Source organism: Coregonus lavaretus, assembly GCF_964263955.1.
Source record: "Coregonus lavaretus genome assembly, chromosome: 26".
NCBI classification, from domain to species: domain Eukaryota; kingdom Metazoa; phylum Chordata; class Actinopteri; order Salmoniformes; family Salmonidae; genus Coregonus; species Coregonus lavaretus.
Window position 1 is genome coordinate 15151331 of NC_140013.1, and position 23678 is coordinate 15175008.

The following is a 23678-nucleotide window of genomic DNA, read 5'->3' on the forward strand; positions in this document are numbered from 1 at the left end:
TGGTGGACATTTCTGCAGTCAATATGCCAATTGAACGCTCCCTTAACTTGAGACATCTGTGGCATTGTGTTGTGTGGCAAAACTGCACATTTTAGTGGCTTTTTATTGTTCCCAGCACAAGGTGCACCTGTGTAATGATCATGCTGTTTAATCAGCTTCTTGATATGCCACACCTGTCAGGTGGATGGCAAAGGAGAAATTCTCACTAACAGGTATGTAAACAAATACATTTTTTTATTTCACCTTTATTTAACCAGGTAAGCCAGTTGAGAACAAGTTCTCATTTACAACTGCGACCTGGCCAAGATAAAGCAAAGCAGTGCGATAAAAACAACAACACAGAGTTACATATGGGGTAAAAAAAAAGTCAAAAAAATACAACAGAAAATATATATTTGTGCACAACATTATATTTGGGCACCCCATTGTGCACATATAAATATGTGCACAACATTTGCGAGAAATAAGCTTTTTGCATATGGAACATTTCTGTGATCTCTTATTTCAGCTCATGAAACATGGGAACACCACTTTATATATTGCGTTTTATATTTTTGTTCAGTGTATATAATATGGAATCTCAAAGTTGCCTGTTCTTGCAGAATTGAAGGATAATTTATTTGTGTGCGTGATTATCATACACAATGACCTTCATTTGGAAGTGCATTAATGAATGTCAGCGGTAATTTAAGATTGACTAGTATCCAATTTTTTTTAAAACTTGAAGTTGACCCTATTTTCCAATGTGATTGTGTACCTTTCCTTCCAGTTCGGACTTTTACTCACGGCTGTTAAGTTCCTCTGTAATACGTTTCAGTGGAGTAGGCCAACATCGCATGAATCCCTGTCAAAATAAAGGTTAAATAAATCAAATTGGAAATCCCGCTAACCTGTTACTTTCAGCCTCCCTGGCATTCTCACCTCCATTCTGTAGAAGACAAATGGGAATATCTACATTTGCTTAATTTCAAAATGCAGCATTTATCTTGTGAAATGTAGTATTTGCTTTTTACATTTAGCAATTCAATTCTGGGTTGAACAAAGTCTTGAGCAACAAAGAACTGCACGCCATTGGTTGGAGGGAACTGTCAATTATCCTACCCATGATTTGAATTCGTGGCCTGTACGATATCACCATTCTACATCAATATGACTTGGCTATAGACGCGTGGGTTGTTTAGCAACAAAACCGATGCATGCGCAACTTTGGGGCAAAACAACTGTCAACTCCAAAGGATTTATTGACATGTGAACTATATTTAGTCTCCAAATATTTATTGAAAATCATAAATACATCCATGGTTATTGGTTAGCGATCTAGTAAATTTTAGCCATATTAGCATAGACGTGAATAAGTCAAAAGAAGACACGCTATCAAGATACAACTATCTGAAACAAGCCACCTACGTTTCCCCACATGGCAGCTTCTTGCCGCTGTTGCTAGCTATCTGAAACGCTCAATCATAACATACAGTGGGGGGGGGGGGGAAGTATTTAGTCAGCCACCAATTGTGCAAGTTCTCCCACTTAAAAAGATGAGAGGCCTGTAATTTTCATCACAGACAAATTGAGAATTTTTTTTCTCCAGAAAATCACATTGTAGGATTTTTAATGAATTTATTTGCAAATTATGGTGGAAAATAAGTATTTGGTCACCTACAAACAAGCAAGATTTCTGGCTCTCACAGACCTGTAACTTCTTCTTTAAGAGGCTCCTCTGTCCTCCACTCGTTACCTGTATTAATGGCACCTGTTTGAACTTGTTATCAGTATAAAAGACACCTGTCCACAACCTCAAACAGTCACACTCCAAACTCCACTATGGCCAAGAGCAAAGAGCTGTCAAAGGACACCAGAAACACAATTGTAGACCTGCACCATGCTGGGAAGACTGAATCTGCAATAGGTAAGCAGCTTGGTTTGAAGAAATCAACTGTGGGAGCAATTATTAGGAAATGGAAGGCATACAAGACCACTGATAATCTCCCTCGATCTGGGGCTTCACGCAAGATCTCACCCCGTGGGGTCAAAATGATCACAAGAACGGTGAGCAAAAATCCCAGAACCACACGGGGGGACCTAGTGAATGACCTGCAGAGAGCTGGGACCAAAGTAACAAAGCCTACCATCAGTAACACACTACGCCGCCAGGGACTCAAATCCTGCAGTGCCAGACGTGTCCCCCTGCTTAAGCCAGTACATGTCCAGGCCCGTCTGAAGTTTGCTAGAGTGCATTTGGATGATCCAGAAGAGGATTGGGAGAATGTCATATGGTCAGATGAAACCAAAATATAACTTTTTGGTAAAAACTCAACTCGTCGTGTTTGGAGGACAAAGAATGCTGAGTTGCATCCAAAGAACACCATACCTACTGTGAAGCATGGGGGTGGAAACATCATGCTTTGGGGCTGTTTTTCTGCAAAGGGACCAGGACGACTGATCCGTGTAAAGGAAAGAATGAATGGGGCCATGTATCGTGAGATTTTGAGTGAAAACCTCCTTCCATCAGCAAGGGCATTGAAGATGAAACGTGGCTGGGTCTTTCAGCATGACAATGATCCCAAACACACCGCCCGGGCAACGAAGGAGTGGCTTCATAAGAAGCATTTCAAGGTCCTGGAGTGGCCTAGCCAGTCTCCAGATCTCAACCCCATAGAAAATCTTTGGAGGGAGTTGAAAGTCCGTGTTGCCCAGCGACAGCCCCAAAACATCACTGCTCTAGAGGAGATCTGCATGGAGGAATGGGCCAAAATACCAGCAACAGTGTGTGAAAACCTTGTGAAGACTTACAGAAAACGTTTGACCTGTGTCATTGCCAACAAAGGGTATATAACAAAGTATTGAGAAACTTTTGTTATTGACCAAATACTTATTTTCCACCATAATTTGCAAATAAATTCATAAAAAATCCTACAATGTGATTTTCTGGATTTTTTTCTCCTCCATTTGTCTGTCATAGTTGACGTGTACCTATGATGAAAATTACAGGCCTCATCTTTTTAAGTGGGAGAACTTGCACAATTGGTGGCTGACTAAATACTTTTTTCCCCCACTGTATGTTGCACATGCAGCTAACTAAAACATATGGAAATGTCTGCTCTAACCAAAATTACAAACAAATAATTTCAGCTTTACTGCAAAAATCGAAGAGGAAAGTGGAAGGGGTAAAATGTAAGGAACTTGTCTGTCGGCCTTGCATTAAAGAACATAATTGGTTAAAGAAAACTGTGATAAATAAAAAAGTATACCAGCTTTATTTAAGGACCAAAGGATTGACAGCCGTCCCATATAGATTGCAAAATAGTTGGGAAGAGATTTTTGACGTACATATCCCATGGCATAGTGTTTATGAACTGATATGCAAAACGAAGCCGGATTCAAAACTTACTTTTTCAATTTAAATTATTATATACAATTCTTGCTGTGGGGGATACAATCTTCCTAGCTCTGCAGATTTTGCTGCATAGAGACAGAATCATTAGATCATTTTTGGTACTGTCCATTTGTAGCTTGATTTTGGACACCGGTCCAGGAATGCCAAAGGATTGCAATATTTACCTGGAGCTAACCCTACAGATAGCATTACTGGGTGATCTGAAAAGTCTTAGTCAATCGAACAATAATATAATACTTTTAGCAAAAAAAAATTATTTTCAATTTACAATCTGTATAATCAATGACAATAGAAAGGTTCAGATATTTTCTATAACATCACAGTACAGTTGAAGAATATATGGCAAATATAAATCCAATATGGGTGGTGTTGAATGGAGTTGAAGGATGTGACTAATAACAACAAGCTAACTAATAATGTAAGCGTACTGTGTCCATAATAAGTATATAGGTTATAGGTTGAGAGCTTTTGTGAAAGAGCACAGTTAGAAAGATATAGCATATAGAAGCAAACCGGATGGACATCATGAAAATGATCGGAGAGGGTAGAAAAAGTTCAGGAGTAAAAACAAACAAAATAGTTGTAAAATTGACTGTCCATAAAATGTATATAGTATGTATAAGCTGGAAGTAGAGGCCTAAGCATTGTTGTTCACTAGTTTACTCCAATTAGGGAAGGGGTGGTGGGGTTGGAAAGTAATAAAGGGAAATATATTTTTTTAAAGGAAATGTGTATATACACTGCTCAAAAAAATAAAGGGAACACTTAAACAACACAATGTAACTCCAAGTCAATCACACTTCTGTGAAATCAAACTGTCCACTTAGGAAGCAACCCTGATTGACAATACATTTCACATGCTGTTGTGCAAATGGAATAGACAACAGGTGGAAATTATAGGCAATTAGCAAGACACCCCCAATAAAGAAATGGTTCTGCAGGTGGTGACCACAGACCACTTCTCAGTTCCTATGCTTCCTGGCTGATGTTTTGGTCACTTTTGAATGCTGGCGGTGCTTTCACTCTAGTGGTAGCATGAGACTGAGTCTACAACCCGCACAAGTGGCTCAGGTAGTGCAGCTCATCCAGGATGGCACATCAATGCGAGCTGTGGCAAGAAGGTTTGCTGTGTCTGTCAGCGTAGTGTCCAGAGCATGGAGGCGCTACCAGGAGACAGGCCAGTACATCAGGAGACGTGGAGGATGCCGTAAGAGGGCAACAACCCGCCTTTGTGCAAGGAGGAGCACTGCCAGAGCCCTGCAAAATGACCTCCAGCAGGCCACAAATGTGCATGTGTCTGCTCAAACTGTCAGAAACAGACTCCATGAGGGTGGTATGAGGGCCCGACGTCCACAGGTGGGGGTTGTGCCACTGGCGCCCTGTGCTCTTCACAGATGAAAGCAGGTTCACACTGAGCACATGTGACAGACGTGACCGAGTCTGGAGACGCCGTGGAGAACGTTCTGCTGCCTGCAACATCCTCCAGCATGACCGGTTTGGCGGTGGGTCAGTCATGGTGTGGGGTGGCATTTCTTTGGGGGGCCGCACAGCCCTCCATGTGCTCGCCAGAGGTAGCCTGACTGCCATTAGGTACCGAGATGAGATCCTCAGACCCCTTGTGAGACCATATGCTGGTGCGGTTGGCCCTGGGTTCCTCCTAATGCAAGACAATGCTAGACCTCATGTGGCTGGAGTGTGTCAGCAGTTCCTGCAAGAAGAAGGCATTGATGCTATGGACTGGCCCACCCGTTCCCCAGACCTGAATCCAATTGAGCACATCTGGGACATCATGTCTCGCTCCATCCACCAACGCCACGTTGCACCACAGACTGTCCAGGAGTTGGCGGATGCTTTAGTCCAGGTCTGGGAGGAGATCCCTCAGGAGACCATCCGCCACCTCATCAGGTGCATGCCCAGGCGTTGTAGGGAGGTCATACAGGCACGTGGAGGCCACACACACACTACTGAGCCTCATTTTGACTTGTTTTTAAGGACATTACATCAAAGTTGGATCAGCCTGTAGTGTGGTTTTCCACTTTAATTTTGAGGGTGACTCCAAATCCAGACCTCCATGGGTTGATCAATTTGATTTCCATTGATACTTTTTGTGTGATTTTGTTGTCAGCACATTCAACTATGTAAAGAAAAAGGTATTTAAGAATATTATTACATTCATTCAGATCTAGGATGTTATTTTAGTGTTCCCTTTATTTTTTTGAGCAGTGTATGTATATACAGTGAGGGGGGGGGAAAAGTATTTGATCCCCTGCTGATTTTGTACATTTGCCCACTGACAAAGACATGATCAGTCTATACATTTTAATGGTAGGTTTATTTGAACAGTGAGAGACAGAATAACAACAACAAAATCCAGAAAACACATGTCAAAAATGTTATAAATTGATTTGCATTTTAATGAGGGAAATAAGTATTTGACCCCTCTGCAAAACATGACTTAGTACTTGGTGGCAAAACCCTTGTTGGCAATCGCAGAGCTCAGACGTTTCTTGTAGTTGGCCACCAGGTTTGCACACATCTCAGGAGGGATTTTGTCCCACTCTTTGCAGATCTTCTCCAAGTCATTAAGGTTTCGAGGCTGACGTTTGGCAACTCGAACCTTCAGCTCCCTCAAATACTTTTTTCCCTCACTGTATGTATGTATGTATGTATGTAAGAGAAGAAAATAAACATACGGGGGATTGGAAGTGATGCAGACAATTACATTGATGGAAGTTACAATCTATCTGCAATATTAAAGCTGATCGTGGTCCTCTGTAGCTCAGCTGGTAGAGCACGGCGCTTGTAACGCCAGGGTAGTGGGTTCGATCCCTGGGACCAACCATACACAAAAAAATGTATGCACGCATGACTGTAAGTCGCTTTGGATAAAAGCGTCTGCTAAATGGCATATTATTATCTACCCCCTAAAAAAAAAAAGCAAATGGTGGCTGGTGGTGCATGGTACACCCCGTCTGAGTTGGTGCACCGAAGACTTTCTGTATGCTTCCTCCAGTGATTGATTGGCTATGACAAGCGTACCCGCAGACTCTTAGTAATGGGTGACCCCCAGTGAACTGGAGATGATGTAGACTAAGGACACTTGGTGGCTGTTCTCTCTTCTCGGCATGGCCGTTCTAATCTATACTGAACAAAAATATATACGCAACATGCAACAATTTAAAAGATTTTCCTGAGTTACAGTTCATATAAGGAAATCAGTCAATTGAAATACATTCATTAGGCCCTAATCGATGACTTGCAGGGGCGCAGCCATGGGTGGTCTGGGAGGTCATAGGCCCACCCACTTGGGAGCCAGGCCAAGCCCAGCCAATCAGAATGAGTTTTTCCCCACAAAGGCGTTATTATAGACTGAAATAGTGGCCTTTTATTGTCCCCAGCACAAGGTGCATCTGTGTAATGATCATGCCGTTTTAATCAGCTTCTTGATATACCACACCTGTCGGGTGGATGGATTATCTTGACAAAGGATAAAATGCTCACTAACAGGGATATAAACAAATTTAGTGCACAGTCATAGATTTTTGTTCAGTGTAGGTCTATGTTTTCATGTGCCCATGATGAAACTTAGCCTAGATGTTTTTTCTTATGTGATCTTGCAATTTTAAATCTATCTGCCTCTTTGTTTTAAGTTTGTGGACAATCATTTTGGGCCTGTCATTGTCTCTCTGATTGGATCAATCGATTGGGCTGACAGATTTAGAGGTGTATGTTGCCATGTGATGAGTTTGGCTGAGGCTCATTGATCATGCGTGCTGCCCTGTGCTGCCTACAAACAAATGGTAATGTGAGTAATATGATTGATCTGTTTTATTAGGCAGGGGCTTGTATCATCAGATGTACATTTTCGTGATAATTTACCAGGGCTGCGTTTACACAGGCACCCCAATTCTGATCTTTTTTCCACTAATTGGTCTTTTGACCAATCACATCAGATCTTTTTCTGAGCTGATCTGAATGTTCCAAAATGAGTGGAAGAAAAAAAGGTCAGAATTGGGCTGTCTGTATAAATGCAGCCAACATGGTCCTGAGAGTGATCATTTAGAATGGGGTTGAGCGGCTAATTATTTGAGTCAAACGGCAGCATTGATGACATAAACAGCCACCACCAACACATCTGTCCATTGGATTTTCCTTTGTTTGGGAACATGTCACTCACAAGGACACACCCTGATGTCTCACCCATGATCTGATGTTTTTCTTTACTCTCTTCTCGGTCTAGTGAATGGTAGTGTCTAGAAAGGGTATGTCCCTTCAGGAGAGAGGTGCCAATGTCCAACCGGCCTAATTCCAATCCAGGGGGGTCACTGCGCCGTTCACAGAGGAACACTGCTGCGGCCCAGCCACAAGCCCATACAGTCGCAGGAAGGTATGTCCCCCAGCACCCCTAATATCTGTGTGCTCACCTGTTTGTGTCTTTGTCGGTTTGAACATGTAAGGGCATGCTTGAAGCTGTTGTCTACTGTGTAGTTTTCTCTACTTGCAGAACTTTTCTAAAAATGGCTACAATTATTCATGTTCACCATTGATTATAATTTTAATAAGGTCCTAAACCCTATCAGAGCTGGAGCTGATGACGTTCATTCTAATGTTTTTAAAATGTCAGAAGCCTTTCCAATGTGTTAAGTTAAAGGAAAAGCATTGTGTGGGGGTTATTTTATATTAATCTATCAGTACAAGTACATTTAGATTGTTTTTGCATGGTGTTCTCCAGAGGCATTCCTTGGAGTAGTACAGGATGGGTGAACAATGATAGGGGAATGACTTGAAGTATTTTATTCATGATATAGAGTGATTACGCAAAACCCACACTGTCACTTGCTCTTTAATTCCCAACCTTACAGGTTGCAGTCAGAGCAGGTAAAACATAAAGCAAATTCCCCTCCTGAAAGTAGAAGACCTAAATCTAAGGCTTCCAAAGCCGCACCCAGCTCAGCCTCTGGCCAGTCCAGAGGGCACAGCTCAAGAAGGTACCCCTCGCTCCTTAGCACTCACTGTGTTTGTGGGGTCTGCTTTTGACAATCGACTATCGTGATTGGATAAAAATGTATTAACTATTGTTTGTTTTCAATCTATTGCGCCCTTGGCTATTCACTGTAAGCCTAAATTAACTGAATGGAAGCATTGTACTTGATCTCTGTCTTTCCTGTTTGGAAACTGTGCTAAAAGGTTATCCCTTTCTCCTCTCCTCCAGCAGCAGCAGCAGTCTGTCACTGTCTGTGGCTTCATTTGTGCTGCAAGAAGACCCAGAGGCCGCAGGGACATCAGAGCGAGAGCCAACAGGCCACCAATCCAAGAGTGAAGGTACCACCCGAGGGTTGAAGAGAAGTTCTGCACCTGACCTCAACAACACCCCCACCCCAGCCAAGAAGTCCAAATCCCACCCCCCACCCAGAGACCATACCACTGAGGCCAAGAAAGGCCTTGCCAAATCCTCCAAGAAGAGACCCCTGGCTCCAGAGCCACCCGCGCCCACAGGCCGCATCCAGAGCAAGAAAAGCGGGGCCTCTGGGGCCTCACCGACCCAGAAACGGAAGAAGGCTGACTCCCTCCCCGGTCTGAGCAGCACTGCTGGGTCCTTCCCCAACCGTACCGACGGCAGATCTGCAAAACCCACCAAGCTGGCGTCGAAGTCGGCCGCCTCAGCCAAAGCTGGGTGTAGCACCGTGACTGACTCCTCCTCTTCTGCCTCCACCTCGTCCTCCTCCTCCACCAGCGCCAACAGTGCCACCGCCACACAGGGCGCCAGGCTCAAGCAGGGCAAAGACCAGAACAAGGCACGTCGCTCCCGCTCCGCCTCCAGCCCCTCCCCACGCCGAAGCACCCGCGACAAGGAGCAGGCCAAAGCCGCCGTCTCGTCCAAGTTTGAGTGGGCGGCCCGCTTCAGTCCCAAAGTCAACCTGCCAAAGCCCAAACTGTCCCTACCCGGCTCCTCCAAGACAGAGACCACCTCCAAACCTGGGCCCTCAGGACTACAAGCCAAACTAGCAAGTGCGTCTGTCCCACCCTCTCATACCTGTGTGTACTGTTTCACATTTCCCTTAATCCAAGGGGGGTTTGGGGTGCTCATATTTGTAATGGTCAGCCAGCCAGGATCAAATGGTTTGCTACCTTCAGGTTCGAAGGTTGTAGGGTTATGTGAGTAGCAGCCTTTGGAGGGTCGCTGTGGTAGAGGTTACTCTCAGGGATTAAATGTCACAGGACCCGTGTTGCAGCTTCAGTTACAGAAACACACTTTGTACTGGGACCTGCTGCTGCCGGGGTGACTGCTTCTCACACCAGACACACACACACACACACACACACACACCAAGCAGGAATTAACCCTGCACAGACAGTCGGTGCTGATAAACATGCATGGACATACACACATAGAGAGAACCTTGCAGATAAACTCCCACAGACACACGTGTAACTGATATAGGTGGTCCCAATTCGCTTCTTTGTTCCCTTTGGCCCTAACCCTTCAATGTTTACAGATCTGGAGGGTCTGGATTAGTATAACAGTGTAGTGGTAAACCATATTGCTTATGCCTTAAAGATCTGCAAATATCTGGCTTCACTAGGAGCTGGGTGACTGGTTCAGAGTTCAGCTTGTTTCAGTACCAGGCCAGCCTCAAACTGGAAGATATAAATAATCTGTCTGGTGGCTCTACTGTAGCCTGTTGGACTGTGGCGCAAATTGATATTTGTGAAGGTCAGACTGATTCACTACAGCCGCTCAGATGTTAGGTAGGTGTTAAGGGCTCGCTAACGTGCTCCGAGGCATTAGAATACTTTTGCTGTCAGATCAGACACAATCAGCCCTGAGGTTACAGGTCACATCACAGCGATGCATTATGGGAATTTTAGTGTAGGATGAAGGTCAGACCGCGGCTGTGGTTTGTTTTGAAGATGAGTGAATGACTGCACGGCTCCAAATGTTCAAAGACTCATACAGTTTAAGTTTAAAGCTCATAGGTGGGTTAGGGGGGAGGTGTCACGAATGTAGTGCATGCGGGCGAGTGGAAGATGATCAGTGGTTCAGCGGTGGGTCAGTGTGTTCTGGGTTGGGGTAGGGGATTCCAAGATGGTAACCGAGGCTGGGCACGCTGCCACAGGGCCCAGCTCCAAACATGTGCCCCCTTTGAGAGGACCTAGACCGGCCCACCCTGCCTGCCGGCTGGCCGACTAGCAGGCATCAGGTTCTTACTGGGGAGAGGAGGGAGGGGAGCAGAGAGAGTGATTCACCCACTTTTATTAAGGGGCACAGATTGTCACTTGTAGTGCACACTGTCACACACACACACACACTCTCAACATCTATTCTCAGCCTCTGTCGACTCTGCTGCTATAATGGTGAGTAAGCCAGATTGCATGGTGGGGTACGCGGTGTGGCTGTGATAGCGTGCATCAGGCTTTCTGCTGTAGCAACAATACATTGCCATTTTGATTATTCTGTTGGGTTACTGGGGGTCATGAGTGAGGTGTGTGTGGTTGCGTTTGTCACTACTTGTCTGCTGACCGACCCTGTATTGTATGTGTGTTGGGAAAAGGTCAGTCGGCGTCATATTTTTGCACTCGGTGTTGGGACCCTCAGGTTTAGCATGAAGGTTGTTCTGTTCTAGGTCTGTACTAGTGAGAGAGGGGCTATTTATACTCTCTCCCAGTGTCGGTGGCACTGGGCTCTCCACTGAGAACCACCAGAGCTGTCAGTGTGTGACTATCTACCCTGGGTGGCTCTTACTGTTATGAGTGACTGGTGCTGGCCCCCTCTGAACCAGTCCTTGCTCTTGACCGTTATGCCACTTGTCAACCACTAACTACTACTGTACTTAGCCAAGGTGACTGGCATCAGTTAACCAGGGTTGGGGTAAAAAACAAACAAAAAAACTTTAGGTTTTCTACTGGAAAAACACTGGTTATCACTGCCCAAACGGTTCGGATTAGGTGGAATATTTAAACCACCATTTGATTAATGGTTGTAGACTAAACCAACATAATAGAAAGGTGTAGCTCAATCATTTGCAAACATACAATTCCTCTTAAGTTATGGAAATGGATGAACTGGTTATCATGATAGAGCAATCTAATATCTAGGGGTCTACTATCACTGTGGTTTGTGCTGTCTTTTGCCTTGACTGTTTACTCATTGGCTCCTCGTGCCTCATCAGGTTTGAGGAAGTCCACTAAGAAGCGCAGCGAGTCTCCTCCAGCAGAGCTCCCCAGCTTTCGGCGGAGCACACGCCAGAAGACCACGGGCTCCTGCGCCAGCACCAGGTACTACAGCCTCCCACTGCTCTCAATGTCGTCTCAACTTCTCCAGTCTAAAGCCCAAAGTCAATTGTAGTCGGTTGTATTTCAGTGTGTACAAAAAGTATTAAACAATACATCCAATATTTTATGGCAGAGGGTGGCTTCCTTGGCAATGCCTAATGAAATTGTCCCTGAGAAGTCGATCTTTCAGTCCATACGAAAGTGTGTAGTCAGCCATAACATGTTTAAAGGGGAAAATCCACTCCAGACATGAAACTCCTGTAAATGTGGTTATAGTCTATGTTCTGAGTGGGTAAAATAACTTTTTTCACCATGATTTAACTTCTAAGTTGACAGTGTGAAATCAGGAAATCGTGTTGTAATGCATCATCATGAAAAGGTTCTCGTCGCTGGAGATGGGGAATAACACACTATCACATTTCATAAGACTTTTAAAACAATTACCTGCACTCCAGATCGCCAACTCAGCTAATAGATGGTATGGGCATCAATCTGTCTATCGTCATGACAAAGTATATATCGCTTAGATGTGCTCAAACTAAACTGTGGACCAAATTATTCAACTCAGTTTCCCAATGCCCCGGGGCAGTGATTGGGGACGTTGCCCTGTGTAGGGTGCCGTCTTTCAGATGGAACATTAAACTGGTGTCTTGACTCTCTGTGGTCACTAAAGATCCCATGGCACTTATCGTAAGAGTAAGGGTGTTAACCCCAGTGTCCTGGCTTAAATTCCATGGCCACCTAATCATCCCCAGCTTCCAATTGGCTCATTCATCCCCCCTCCTCTCCCCTGTAACTATTCCCCAGGTCTTTGCTGTAAAGTGTTCTCAGTCAACTTACCTGGTCAAATAAGGGTTAAAAAATCTTCAACTTAACAGCATGCAATGCACATTTATCATATCCCTCCTTGCCCTGAGCTATGTCTGTGGGAAAGCATAGATTCGGTAAAGAGATTTATGGAATTCGACCAAAACAATGGAAACACAACACACGCGTCCCCCCCAGCTTATACAGACGGGAGTTAGAATTTAGCAGACATTTTTCCAAACCCGAAAAGGACTAAATATTATCCAGTGAAAACAGCTAAATATATCCAAATCGGATTTTAGTAACCACATTGTGAGCCTTTTAGAACTCCTAAATCATGACGAATATTCACCTTGTTAGATCAGATTTTTTGAATGGCCGCCAATGATGCATCCTTGCGCTTTCCCCGGCGTTCTACGTTCCATTGATCTCTTTACCACATGGGAAATGGCTGTTGCCATAGCAACATCCTTGAAGCAGACGATCTGCAGGTTGAACATGGTAAGATAGTGCAGTTTGTTGATTTTACAGCTGGCTAGCTACTTCACATGCTAATATTGACTTTGATATTATTGCGTGTACCGGTAGTTACATTTGCTACCTAGCCAGCAGAGTGGGAGCGCGTTGCATTGTGGGTTTTGTAGTCGACTTGAGCTGCAACAGATTTCCACAAAAATGTCCACATGTTGCTAACCACCTTATTATAATGACAACATGAAAAATGTATTCTCAAATATTATTTAACACTGTAAATCATAGGAATGAGTGGTTTTGGGTGGATTATTCCTTTAAAGTAACTGTCCAGTGTTTCCAGATTTCTATGAAATATGACCCAGAATTACAATATGAGTGAAATAGTTTTCCTTCCAAAAGGTGTTTTTTTTCTTAAAGAGGTTTTTCCCCCTCCAATTTATTCTTTGGCCACATTATTTGGGTGTGAGTTAACAGAATATGTGTAACTTTTAAAATCGAGATTTTCACTGGACAGTTTAACCATTCAGGAATGTGAACATGCTTGTTGTCGGTACCTGCACATGTCTGCTCACAGGTGTGTGTGTATGTGAACATGCGTTCACATTGCGAAAGAGCAAGTGTGAGTTAGTGATGCCTTATGACCAGGAATGTCAGTTGTGTGCCGTCTCGTGTGTTTTTTTGTTTAAAAAAAAAGTAATTTAGCAGACGCTCTTATCCAGAGCGACTCACAGTAGCAATTAGGGTTAAGTGCCTTGCTCAAGGGCACATCGACAGATTTTTCATATAGTCGGCTTGGGGATTAGAACCAGCGACCTTTCGGTTACTGGCACAACGCTCTTAACTACTAAGCTACCTGCCGTGTTTGACTGTAGGCTCTGTGTGGTCTAGTTTGTTGCGCCGTCACTCACTGTCCCCCTCTGCCTTTTTCTCCCCCCCTGTCTGTGCAGTCGGCGAGGCTCAGGCCTGGGCAAGCGCGGGGCAGCCGAAGCTCGCCGACAAGAGAAGATGGCTGACTCGGACAACAACCAGGACGGGGCCAACTCCTCGGCCGCCCGCACTGACGAGGCCCCGCAGGGGGCTTCAGGGACAGGTACCTACTGCGGCCAGGGCACAGAGTTTTTCCTTTTCAGCTCGCATGGTCAGGAAACACTCAGTGCTACACCTATAATGGTACGCTACCTGCTTGTGGTAGCAGAGATTCTCTCCCCTTGGCCCTTAGTGGATCAAAACTTTTGGACTATCCCAAGAATTTCTGGTATGTGTTTGGTCTAAACGCATAGGAGCCAGCCTCTGCTTGGTGTAGCCGCTGCTTGGTTTGTGTGTGTGTGTATACACTAAAATATCATTGACTGTATTCCTGGGCCTGCCTGGGGGTTTATTACCCTTTACCTTATCTGAGAGAACTCTTTGTTTGACAAATGTATTGTCATTTTGATGATGATGAAAATGGCTGTTTAACTGTCCCTGTTTCTTCTTCTCTCTCCAGCTTCTAGCTCAGTTGCCGGAGCTGTTGGGATGACCACATCCGGTGAGAGCGAGTCCGATGACTCTGAAATGGGCAGACTCCAAGGTATGTCGATCACAGCTTTCCTTAGATACATGTGCCAATGTTCCTGTCTAATAAGAGTTCCCTGTCAGCCCTTGTTGGTGTTGCAGGGTCTTTGGTTGTTGTCTAACCTGGCTGTTTTCTCCCCACAGCCCTGCTGGAGGCCAGGGGTCTACCCCCACACCTCTTTGGGCCCTTGGGACCCCGCATGTCCCAGCTGTTTCACAGAACCATAGGCAGTGGAGCCAGTGAGTGCTACACCTTCTTGTCTGTGTCCAGAATCCATTTAATTACCGCTTAACATCTGTGAGCAGGATGTTTCCATTCTCTCTCAGGGGAGGGATGTTGAGTTCACTTATGTCTGCCTTTATTCTTCTAACCTGCTATTCACTCAACTCTAATCCAAGTGTGTGCTGACTGCACTCCTGGCAGGGCCCATATTAAAAATGTTTCTCAGAGGAGGAGTGCTGATCTAGGGTCTGATTCCCCCCCTTGCCATATAATCTTATTCAGTTTGATCTTAAAGGCTAAACTGATCCTATATCAGCACTCCTTCTCTTGCGAATACTAGCCATGCTGTTTAGTCTCTACTCTGACCTGCTTTATCTCTCCTCCCAGGCTCCAAGGCTCAGCAGCTGCTGCAGGGCCTGCAGGCCACCGGCGACGAGTCCCAGCAGCTCCAGGCCGCCATCGAGATGTGCCAGCTGCTGGTGATGGGCAACGAGGAGACGCTAGGAGGCTTCCCTGTGAAGAGCGTGGTGCCCGCTCTGGTGAGTCACTCAATGCTTTGTCCACCTTTTGTCTTTAATCATTTTACACTGTGTCTTGATTTGCCAAGTCTCTTAATCCCCTCGTCTCTTCCTCACAGATCACATTGTTACAGATGGAGCATAACTTTGACATTGTGAGTATCCTGGGCTTATATCTTTGGGGGGGGGGGGGGACCCAGTGATATTTGATTTTCACCATGACATTAGGCCTACATTGCAGGTGCTAAAATGTTTCGCAAAGAGTGTGAAACAACACACTGTCTCATAGTTACATATTGTTGCAAAATAAGCTGTACCTCAGCAAAGTGTTAACTGTATGGTTCCAGCCAACATAGTTGCTTTGGGGTTGTGCTTGTGAAATCTGTATCTTACCCCGTGCCTCTGCTCAGATGAACCACGCCTCCCGTGCTCTCACTTACATGATGGAGGCGCTGCCTCGGTCCTCTGCTGTGGTTGTGGACGCCATCCCCGTCTTCCTGGAAAAGGTAGGATGACCCCCCCCCCCCCCCCCCCTTGCTCAGGTTCAGTAGGCACCAAACACATGCTTTGAAATGGAAATGTTCTCATTAAAGTTTAAGTACTACCTAGTCCGTATGAAAAATGTCCCACCAATTCATGCCTACTGAATGCAACCCAGGTGTTCCTAGCCCACACGTTGTTCTTCTCACGTCTTCCATTTCTGTCATTCCCTCATGTACTTGTTCCCTCTTCATATGCGGTCATAAAACGGTGGTGGATATGCTAATAGCGCGCTCTCTCTCCTCTTTGTCTGCAGCTTCAGGTGATCCAATTCATTGACGTGGCGGAGCAGGCCCTGACTGCCTTGGAGATGTTGTCAAGGCGACACAGCAAAGCCATCCTGCAGGCTGTAAGTGTTGCTCCCTCTGGCTCAGCTCTGCCTCTCTCTCTCCATGTCATCATCTCTGCTCCCTACCCGGCTCTCATAGGCTCACCTTAAAATAAGTGTTGACGGTGGTGGCTGTATGTTAGATGTGCACCAGGGTTTCCATTAGCCGGAAATAGCCGGCTTTTGAAAAGAAAACACACACAAAAAAATGTTTAAACTGTTGCAGGCTGAAATGAGAGTAAAAAAAATCCTGTTGCAAAATAATGCTTTTTATTCATCGATTGAAATCCCAGTCGATGGAAATACATTTGACCACCATGCTTATCGGTCTATAGGTTAATCAGCATAATTTTTTTACATTCAATTGGCCTTTGTATTTTCGTTAGTCATGTATCTTATTTATCCAACACAAGTAACACACGCGCACATCATACAGAGACTATATTGAGCGGGATTTCTCCTGCAGCTCATCAGCTGGTTGCTTCTGGAGTGAAATGGGCTTTTTATAAGCCTAATCTTTGTGCAACAATTTGTAAATGCAATCGCGTGTTAACAGTTTTGGTGCACAATAAAAATAGAGATTTTGATTTCTCAATGTGTAATTGAAGCGCGCAGCCCATTCACCATTCAAGTGCAGGCAACAGGCTTAATTGTTTGAAACCTGAATGTTTTATTTCATATTATGAGGCATGTCTTACCTTGCTGCAAAGTAGCCTATAGGCAAAATACCACCATGGAAACTTAGATGCAATTTTTTATAAAGACTTCATAGGTGGCGCGTGAGTTTGAAGTTTGGGGAAGCTTACGATTTATCCTGCCATTTCTACCGTTCTGCATGCCAGTTTTGATTTTCAAATGCGCATTTAAATAATAACATTTTCATTGTCATATGATAATCATAAAAATTAATGCGAGATCACCAGCCTCTACCATATGGACACATTGATACACCGTGATCCATTGGCGGCTAAAGAAATGAGTGCATGGAACTCATAGCCTATAGGCCAACGCAGCAGTAGGCCTGTAACTTTCATTGCTCTTTCACACTGAGGATTGGTGATTATCGAGGGGGAGATTGTTGGAAAGGTTTTTCAAATAGCTTACTGTGAGAAGGAGCACGGTAAATGACTGTAATACATGCATTAGCAGATGAATGTAACCAAATGACGGGGTTTAACGGTACATTAACTACTGGTGACGTATGTAATGGGGTATTGATTTTTTTTTTTTTGCCAATGGCAAAACATTCACAATGAATACTCAAGAATTGGTGGGAAACAGCTGAGCCATTCTGGAGAGAGACTCGCCTATAACTTCGCCACACACCTCTCCCCTTGTCTAATTGTTTAATTTATAGTCGACACATTATCTTCACACATTTTGGATGCTTTTCACTGACAGCCACAACTCTAGAATCAGTTATATTTTTTAAGAAGCGCAGCTATAAAAAAAAAAAAAGCTAATTATCCTCGATTCCTCTGGCTAAGTCATGCTTTCTGGTGAAGTATTTTGATTTATTTTATTAATTTCTGTATAGACAGGAGTAATTATGTAATTTTGGCAAATGTATATCCATTTACTTCCCTATTGGACCCAACGCTATGCCATTTCTCTCCTGTTCTACTGGTTTTCATATCAACTTTCTTTCATTGTCCAGAAGCCAAAGGCACAACCCTAGTTGTTGCATCTTTAGATTCCCCCTCTAAGTTTCTAACAGTTTCATCTGTCACATATGGAACCGCTATCAGGTGCGCTGTTTAGAATTGTGGTTTCCCAGGTGTGATGTTTAGAATGGTGTTTTCCCAGGTGTGATGTTTAGAATGGTGTTTTCCCAGGTGTGATGTAATAATAATATGCCATTTATCCAAAGCGACTTAGTCATGTGTGCATACATTTTTTACGTATGGGTGGTCCCGTGGATCGAACCCACTACTCTGGCGTTACAAGCGCCATGCTCTACCAATTGAGCTACAGAGGACCGCATGTTTAGAATGGTGTTTTCCCGCTAATTGCATTTTGGCAAATGTTTGAAAACGACGTTCTATTGGCTGCTTCATTACATGAGTTGCATGTTCTGTTAAAATGCTTTACCATGATCTAAATGGGATTTCTGTCATTCTGAGCACCATGGGGGGATGCCCTGATGGGTTATGCACACAATGCATATGGGTCTGGTGAATTTCTCAAATGGATGGTAAATTAAAATCATCCCGGTCACGTTGTCCAGTGCCACATCTTCCAAACGGAAACCTTGTTGTGCAGAGATGCGTAAATGTAATATTTAAAATATTGTGTATAGGGATGTAGAGATGAACGGAAGCCATTTTGAATTCAACCATTTGATGGTCAGAGATCCCTCAGTGTTAAGAAATTTTTGCTGTATTATAGTTGTGCAGTACAGAATAAGAATCACTTAATAAATGAAAGGGAGTGGAATAGCCATTTTGAATTTACACATTTGATGGTCCCCCCTCCTGTCCCACTGTATTTTGAAAGGTAAATCTGTCCCCATATGTGCCATCTATCCCTATTCTTGTGTTTTAACTGTGTGGTGTTTCCTGTGTCGTGCAGGGTGGCCTGGCTGACTGTCTGCTGTACTTGGAGTTCTTCAGCATCAATGCCCAGAGGAACGCCCTGGCCATTGCCGCCAACTGCTGCCAGAGCATCACCCCTGACGAGTTCCACTTTGTCTCTGACTCCCTGCCACTGCTGACCCAGAGACTCTCACACCAGGTACAGACACATTCACCTTTTACATGCTCTGCTATATTGCAGGTGAGATTGGTGTTGTCTGTGGCATGTTACCTGTGAAGACGTGTCAATTGTCTAATGTGGTTATTCTTCCCCCCCACGTACAGGATAAGAAATCCGTTGAAAGCACTTGTCTCTGTTTTGCCAGGCTGGTGGACAACTTTCAACACGAGGAGGTGAGTGAGGCGGTTCTACTCGACACGTTTCTATGGCTCTAACATCTCTCACCCTCCTGAACAGACCCATGATGACATCATCACTATGACTGACACTTGACCTCTGTGTGACCGCTGTCCACAGAACTTGCTGCAGCAGGTGGCCTCGCGGGACCTGCTGACCAACATCCAACAGCTGCTGGTGGTCACCCCGCCCGTGCTCAGCTCGGGCATGTTCATCATGGTGGTGCGCATGTTCTCCCTCATGTGCTCCAACTGCCCCTGTCTGGCCGTGCAGCTCATGAAGCAGAGTGAGTGGCTCACGCAGACGCACACTCTTACATACTTTCTATCGTTGTGTATTTACACTACTCACTTGAATAAAGCCTAACAATGCAGCTTTATAATGACAGTCTAAATGCCTCCATGGCCAAAGTCCCTGACTGTATCTATTTATTTGTCTTTGTTCAGATATTGCGGAGACTCTGCGCTTCCTTCTGTGCGGAGCGGCCAACGGTAGCTGCCAGGAGCAGATTGACCTGGTGCCCAGGAGCCCCCAGGAGCTCTATGAGCTCACCTCACTCATCTGGTAAGGAACCCCCTCTGCTGCTGCTCTCAACTTTACAACAAACTGTTTTACCCAAATGGTGGACGTGCATAAAGATGGCGTCCTCCATGCACGCACCACAGATGCCTTGTTTGCGAAGTTCACTGATTCACTTTGCTTACTGTTTGTTGTCCCCCCACCAGCGAGCTGATGCCCTGCCTGCCCAGAGAAGGCATCTTTGCTGTGGACCTCATGCTGAAGAAGGGCAGTGCCCAGGCCACAGAGGGGGCCATCTGGCAGTGGAGGGACGACCGGGGCCTGTGGCACCCCTACAACCGCATCGACAGCCGCATCATTGAGGTAAAGGACAGACATGCCGCTCCGCTCCATTTTAGGGAATTTCCTTTCTTCCAGACTTGGGGCCCAGAGTTTCTCCTCTTCAGGTCAGGTGGTCAGGAAAAACTCTGGGCCCTACCTATACTACAACGTAGACTGTTTGTCTTCATATGTTGTGAGCTGTGTGAATCCCCTGTTCAGCCCAGTGTTACACTAACGTCTGGGGGTGTCTGGTTCTCTCTTCCTCTCCAGACGGCCCACCAGAACGGAGAGGATGAGATCAGCCTGTCCACCCTGGGCCGTGTCTACACCATCGACTTCAACTCTATGCAGCAGATCAACGAGGACACTGGCACAGCACGGGGTATCCAGAGGAAACCCAACCCCTTAGCCAACCCCACTACTGGTGAGAGACACACACCACCATTACCTCTAGTCATAGATTATCCCCAACCTGGTGTCAGTTGTATGCGTCTCATGTCAGTTGCTGTAGTATGATGCCCTGATTTGGTTCTGAGACTAGCTCTATTCACCTGAAAAGATACATTTTATAGATTGCTATAGACCCAGTGGAGAAAGGGGTCACTGCCCCAAGTTATTGTTTCTTTTATTTTTATTGAACCTTTTGAACCAGGTAGTCCAATTGAGGGCAGATTACCTCTTTCCCAATGGAGACATGCTCAATAGAGGCATCTCTTTGTAAACTCTTGTGAAATTGAACAGGCTGCTTCTTTCTGTTTTCTGCACTAGCTGAGGGAATCCAATTTCTCGTTTTGAGTCAAAAGAGCTATCAAATCTGACATGAGTTTTCCCCTGTCTGTCCCCCAGGGGGTCACCAGGAGGTGAGGCGGGAGGACGCACGGGCCCAGCTGATGAAGGAGGACCCTGAGCTGGCCAAGTGCTTCATCAAGACCCTGTTCGGGGTGCTGTACGAAGTGTACAGCTCGTCGGCGGGCCCAGCCGTCAGACATAAGTGCCTCCGAGCCATCCTCAGGATCATCTTCTTCGCCGATGCCGAGCTCCTCAAGGACGTGCTGAGGAACCACGCTGTGTCCAGGTGAACTTTTGAGTCAAGATGGCTGCCTCCATGGACCAAATAAAAATAGCCAGTATGGCATGTGTCTTTACACTACACCTGAACCTGTGTTTGTCTGTTTCCTTCTCCCAGTCACATTGCCTCCATGCTGTCCAGCCAGGACCTGAAGATTGTAGTGGGCTCTCTGCAGATGGCTGAGATCCTCATGCAGAAGCTGCCCGACGTATTCAGTGTCTTCTTCAGAAGAGAAGGTAATAGATCCTGCCTGAGCCTGCGTCTCGTCCCTAGAGGAGCTGACCTGTAATGATCCAAAACACCCAGCTGAAACACAGCTCTTTTCTAGCACCAGGAGCTGCTGTTCAGAGGACCTGTTATGATGGATCCTCCACTGCTGTTTGAGCTTCAATGTTTTTTAGCAAAGTCATAAAATGGAGATGTCACACCACAATGTGCTTATGTTGTGGACCACAACAGATTTTCCCTGATTTATTTAATCACAATTTCTGACCGTCTTCAATATCAGAGAATTGGGAAAATAGGAATTTCACTGTATTCCATCTCCCCTCTGCCCTCCTCCCCTCTCCAGGTGTGATGCACCAGGTGAAGAACCTGGCTGAGTCGGAGGCCTTCCTCACCAGTCCCCCAAAGGCGTGCACCAGCGGCACGGCTAGCCTGTGTAGCACCACCATCAGCACTGCGACCACTACTTTGGCCACCAACGCCACCCCAGACCTGGGCTCACCTAGCTTCCAGCACAGCATGGACGACTCACTGGACCTCAGCCCACAGGGGTGAGAGAACACGAATACTAAATACACGTGAATGTGCACGTATTGAGAGGTCAGATACCACACACAAGTACACTCACACACTCCTCCATAGAACAACATTCATCTCTCCCTCTCTCCTAGGCGATTAAGTGATGTGCTGAAGAGAAAACGTCTGCCTAAGAGAGGGCCCAGAAGGCCCAAGTATTCTCCTCCCAGGGATGATGACAAAGTAGACAATCAGGGTAATTGTTATTGGAACTCTCATACAATCTCTGAGACTGGATGCAAATGGTTATCACAGGTGATACAAATAGTGCTAAATGTCAATGATACATTTGTAGTTGGAAAGGTAAAATTCCTTGGTGTGTGTGTGTATATACAGTACCAGTCAAACGTTTGGACACCTACTCATTCAAGGGTTTTTCTTTTCTTTTTATTTACATTGTAGAATAATACTGAAGACATCAAAACGATGAAATAACACATATGGAATATATTTTAGAATCTTCAAAGTAGCCACCCTTTGCCTTGATGACAGCTTTGCACACTCTTGGCATTCTCTCAACCAGCTTCATGAGGAATGCTTTTCTAACAGTCTTGATGGAGTTCCCACAAATGCTGAGCACTTGTTGGCTGCTTTTCCTTCACTCTGCGGTCCAACTCATGCCAAACCATCTCAATTGGATTGGGTGATTGTGGAGGCCAGGTCATCTGATGCAGCACTCTCCTTGGTCAAATAGCCCTTACACAGCCTGGAGGTGTGTTTTGGGTCATTATCCTGTTGAAAAACAGATGATAATCCCACTAAGCGCAAACCAGATGGGACACACCATCACACCTCCTCCATGCGTCACGGTGGGAACCACACATGCAGAGATCATCCGTTCACCTAATCTGCGTCTCGTAAAGACACGGTGGTTGGAACCAAAAATCTCAAATTTGGGCTCCAGACCAAAGGACAGATTTCCACCAGTCTAATGTCCATTGCTTATGTTTCTTGGCCCAAGCAAGTCTCTTATTATTGGTGTCCTTTAGTAGTGGATTCTTGAAGGCCTGATTCACGCATTCTCCTCTGAACAGTTGATGTTGAGATGTGTCTTACTTGAACACTGTGAAGCATTTATTTGGCTGCAATTTCTGAGGCTGGTAACTCTATTGAACATATCCTCTGCAGCAGAGGTAACTCTGGGTCTTCCTTTTCTGTGGTGGTCCTCATGAGAGCCAGTTTCATCATAGCGCTTGATGGTTTTTGTGACTGCACTTGAAGAAACTTTCAAAGTTCTTGAAATTTTCCGGATTGACAGACCTTCATGTCTTAACGTAATGATGGACTGTCATTTCTCTTTGCTTATTTGAGCTGTTCTTGCCATAATATGGACTTGGTCTTTTACCAAATAAGGCTTCTGTATACCACCCCTACCTTGTCACAACACAACTGATTGGCTCAAACGCTTTAAGAAGGAAATAAATTCCACAAATTAACTTTTAACAAGGCACACCTGTTAATTGAAATGCATTCCAGGTGACTACCTCATGAAGCTGGTTGAGAGAATGCCAAGAGAGTGCAAAGCTGCCATCAAGGCAAAGGGTGGCTACTTTGAAGAATCTCAAATATTAAATATATTTTGATTTGTTTAACACTTTTGGTTACTACATGATTCCATATGTAGAAAATATTCAAAATAAAGAAACCCTTGAATGAGTAGGTGTGTCCAAACTTTTGACTGGTACTGTATGTATTATTTGTATAAAAAAATGTTTTACCATAAAGTCGATGCTTCAAAATTGCTTCTCATTTACGTTAATTCAAATCAACAATATTCAGCACTGTATGGTATCTGCAGCCAGCCGCTACTCTGGCTGGACTGTTCAGTGCAAGAGCAACTCGGCATATGGCATCGTTGGTCTCCATGCCTCTTTGTGGCTGCAGTCCTGGTATATCTGTTGAGACATTTATGCAGAATGCTAACT

The 23678-nt window shown here is 45.0% G+C and overlaps 1 protein-coding gene across 2 annotated transcripts in view; it reads left to right on the plus strand.

Moving 5' to 3' along the window:
- Positions 1–23678, plus strand: part of LOC311102087 (E3 ubiquitin-protein ligase TRIP12-like) — a 41679-nt gene that overhangs the window by 3743 nt on the left and 14258 nt on the right. The window contains exons 2-22 of one of the 2 annotated variants that reach the window (XM_084143308.1): positions 7635–7781; positions 8257–8382; positions 8607–9403; positions 11566–11671; positions 13897–14039; positions 14436–14519; positions 14648–14743; positions 15114–15265; positions 15364–15399; positions 15655–15750; positions 16041–16133; positions 18684–18845; positions 18971–19039; positions 19164–19329; positions 19490–19607; positions 19769–19925; positions 20154–20307; positions 20730–20958; positions 21070–21188; positions 21524–21728; positions 21849–21949. In XM_084143308.1, the coding sequence (XP_083999434.1) occupies positions 7684–7781; positions 8257–8382; positions 8607–9403; positions 11566–11671; positions 13897–14039; positions 14436–14519; positions 14648–14743; positions 15114–15265; positions 15364–15399; positions 15655–15750; positions 16041–16133; positions 18684–18845; positions 18971–19039; positions 19164–19329; positions 19490–19607; positions 19769–19925; positions 20154–20307; positions 20730–20958; positions 21070–21188; positions 21524–21728; positions 21849–21949 (3307 nt within the window). In that variant the 5' untranslated portion in view covers positions 7635–7683. The remainder of the gene's footprint in view (positions 1–7634; positions 7782–8256; positions 8383–8606; positions 9404–11565; positions 11672–13896; positions 14040–14435; positions 14520–14647; positions 14744–15113; positions 15266–15363; positions 15400–15654; positions 15751–16040; positions 16134–18683; positions 18846–18970; positions 19040–19163; positions 19330–19489; positions 19608–19768; positions 19926–20153; positions 20308–20729; positions 20959–21069; positions 21189–21523; positions 21729–21848; positions 21950–23678) is intronic. The other variant, XM_084143309.1, reaches the window with a different exon arrangement.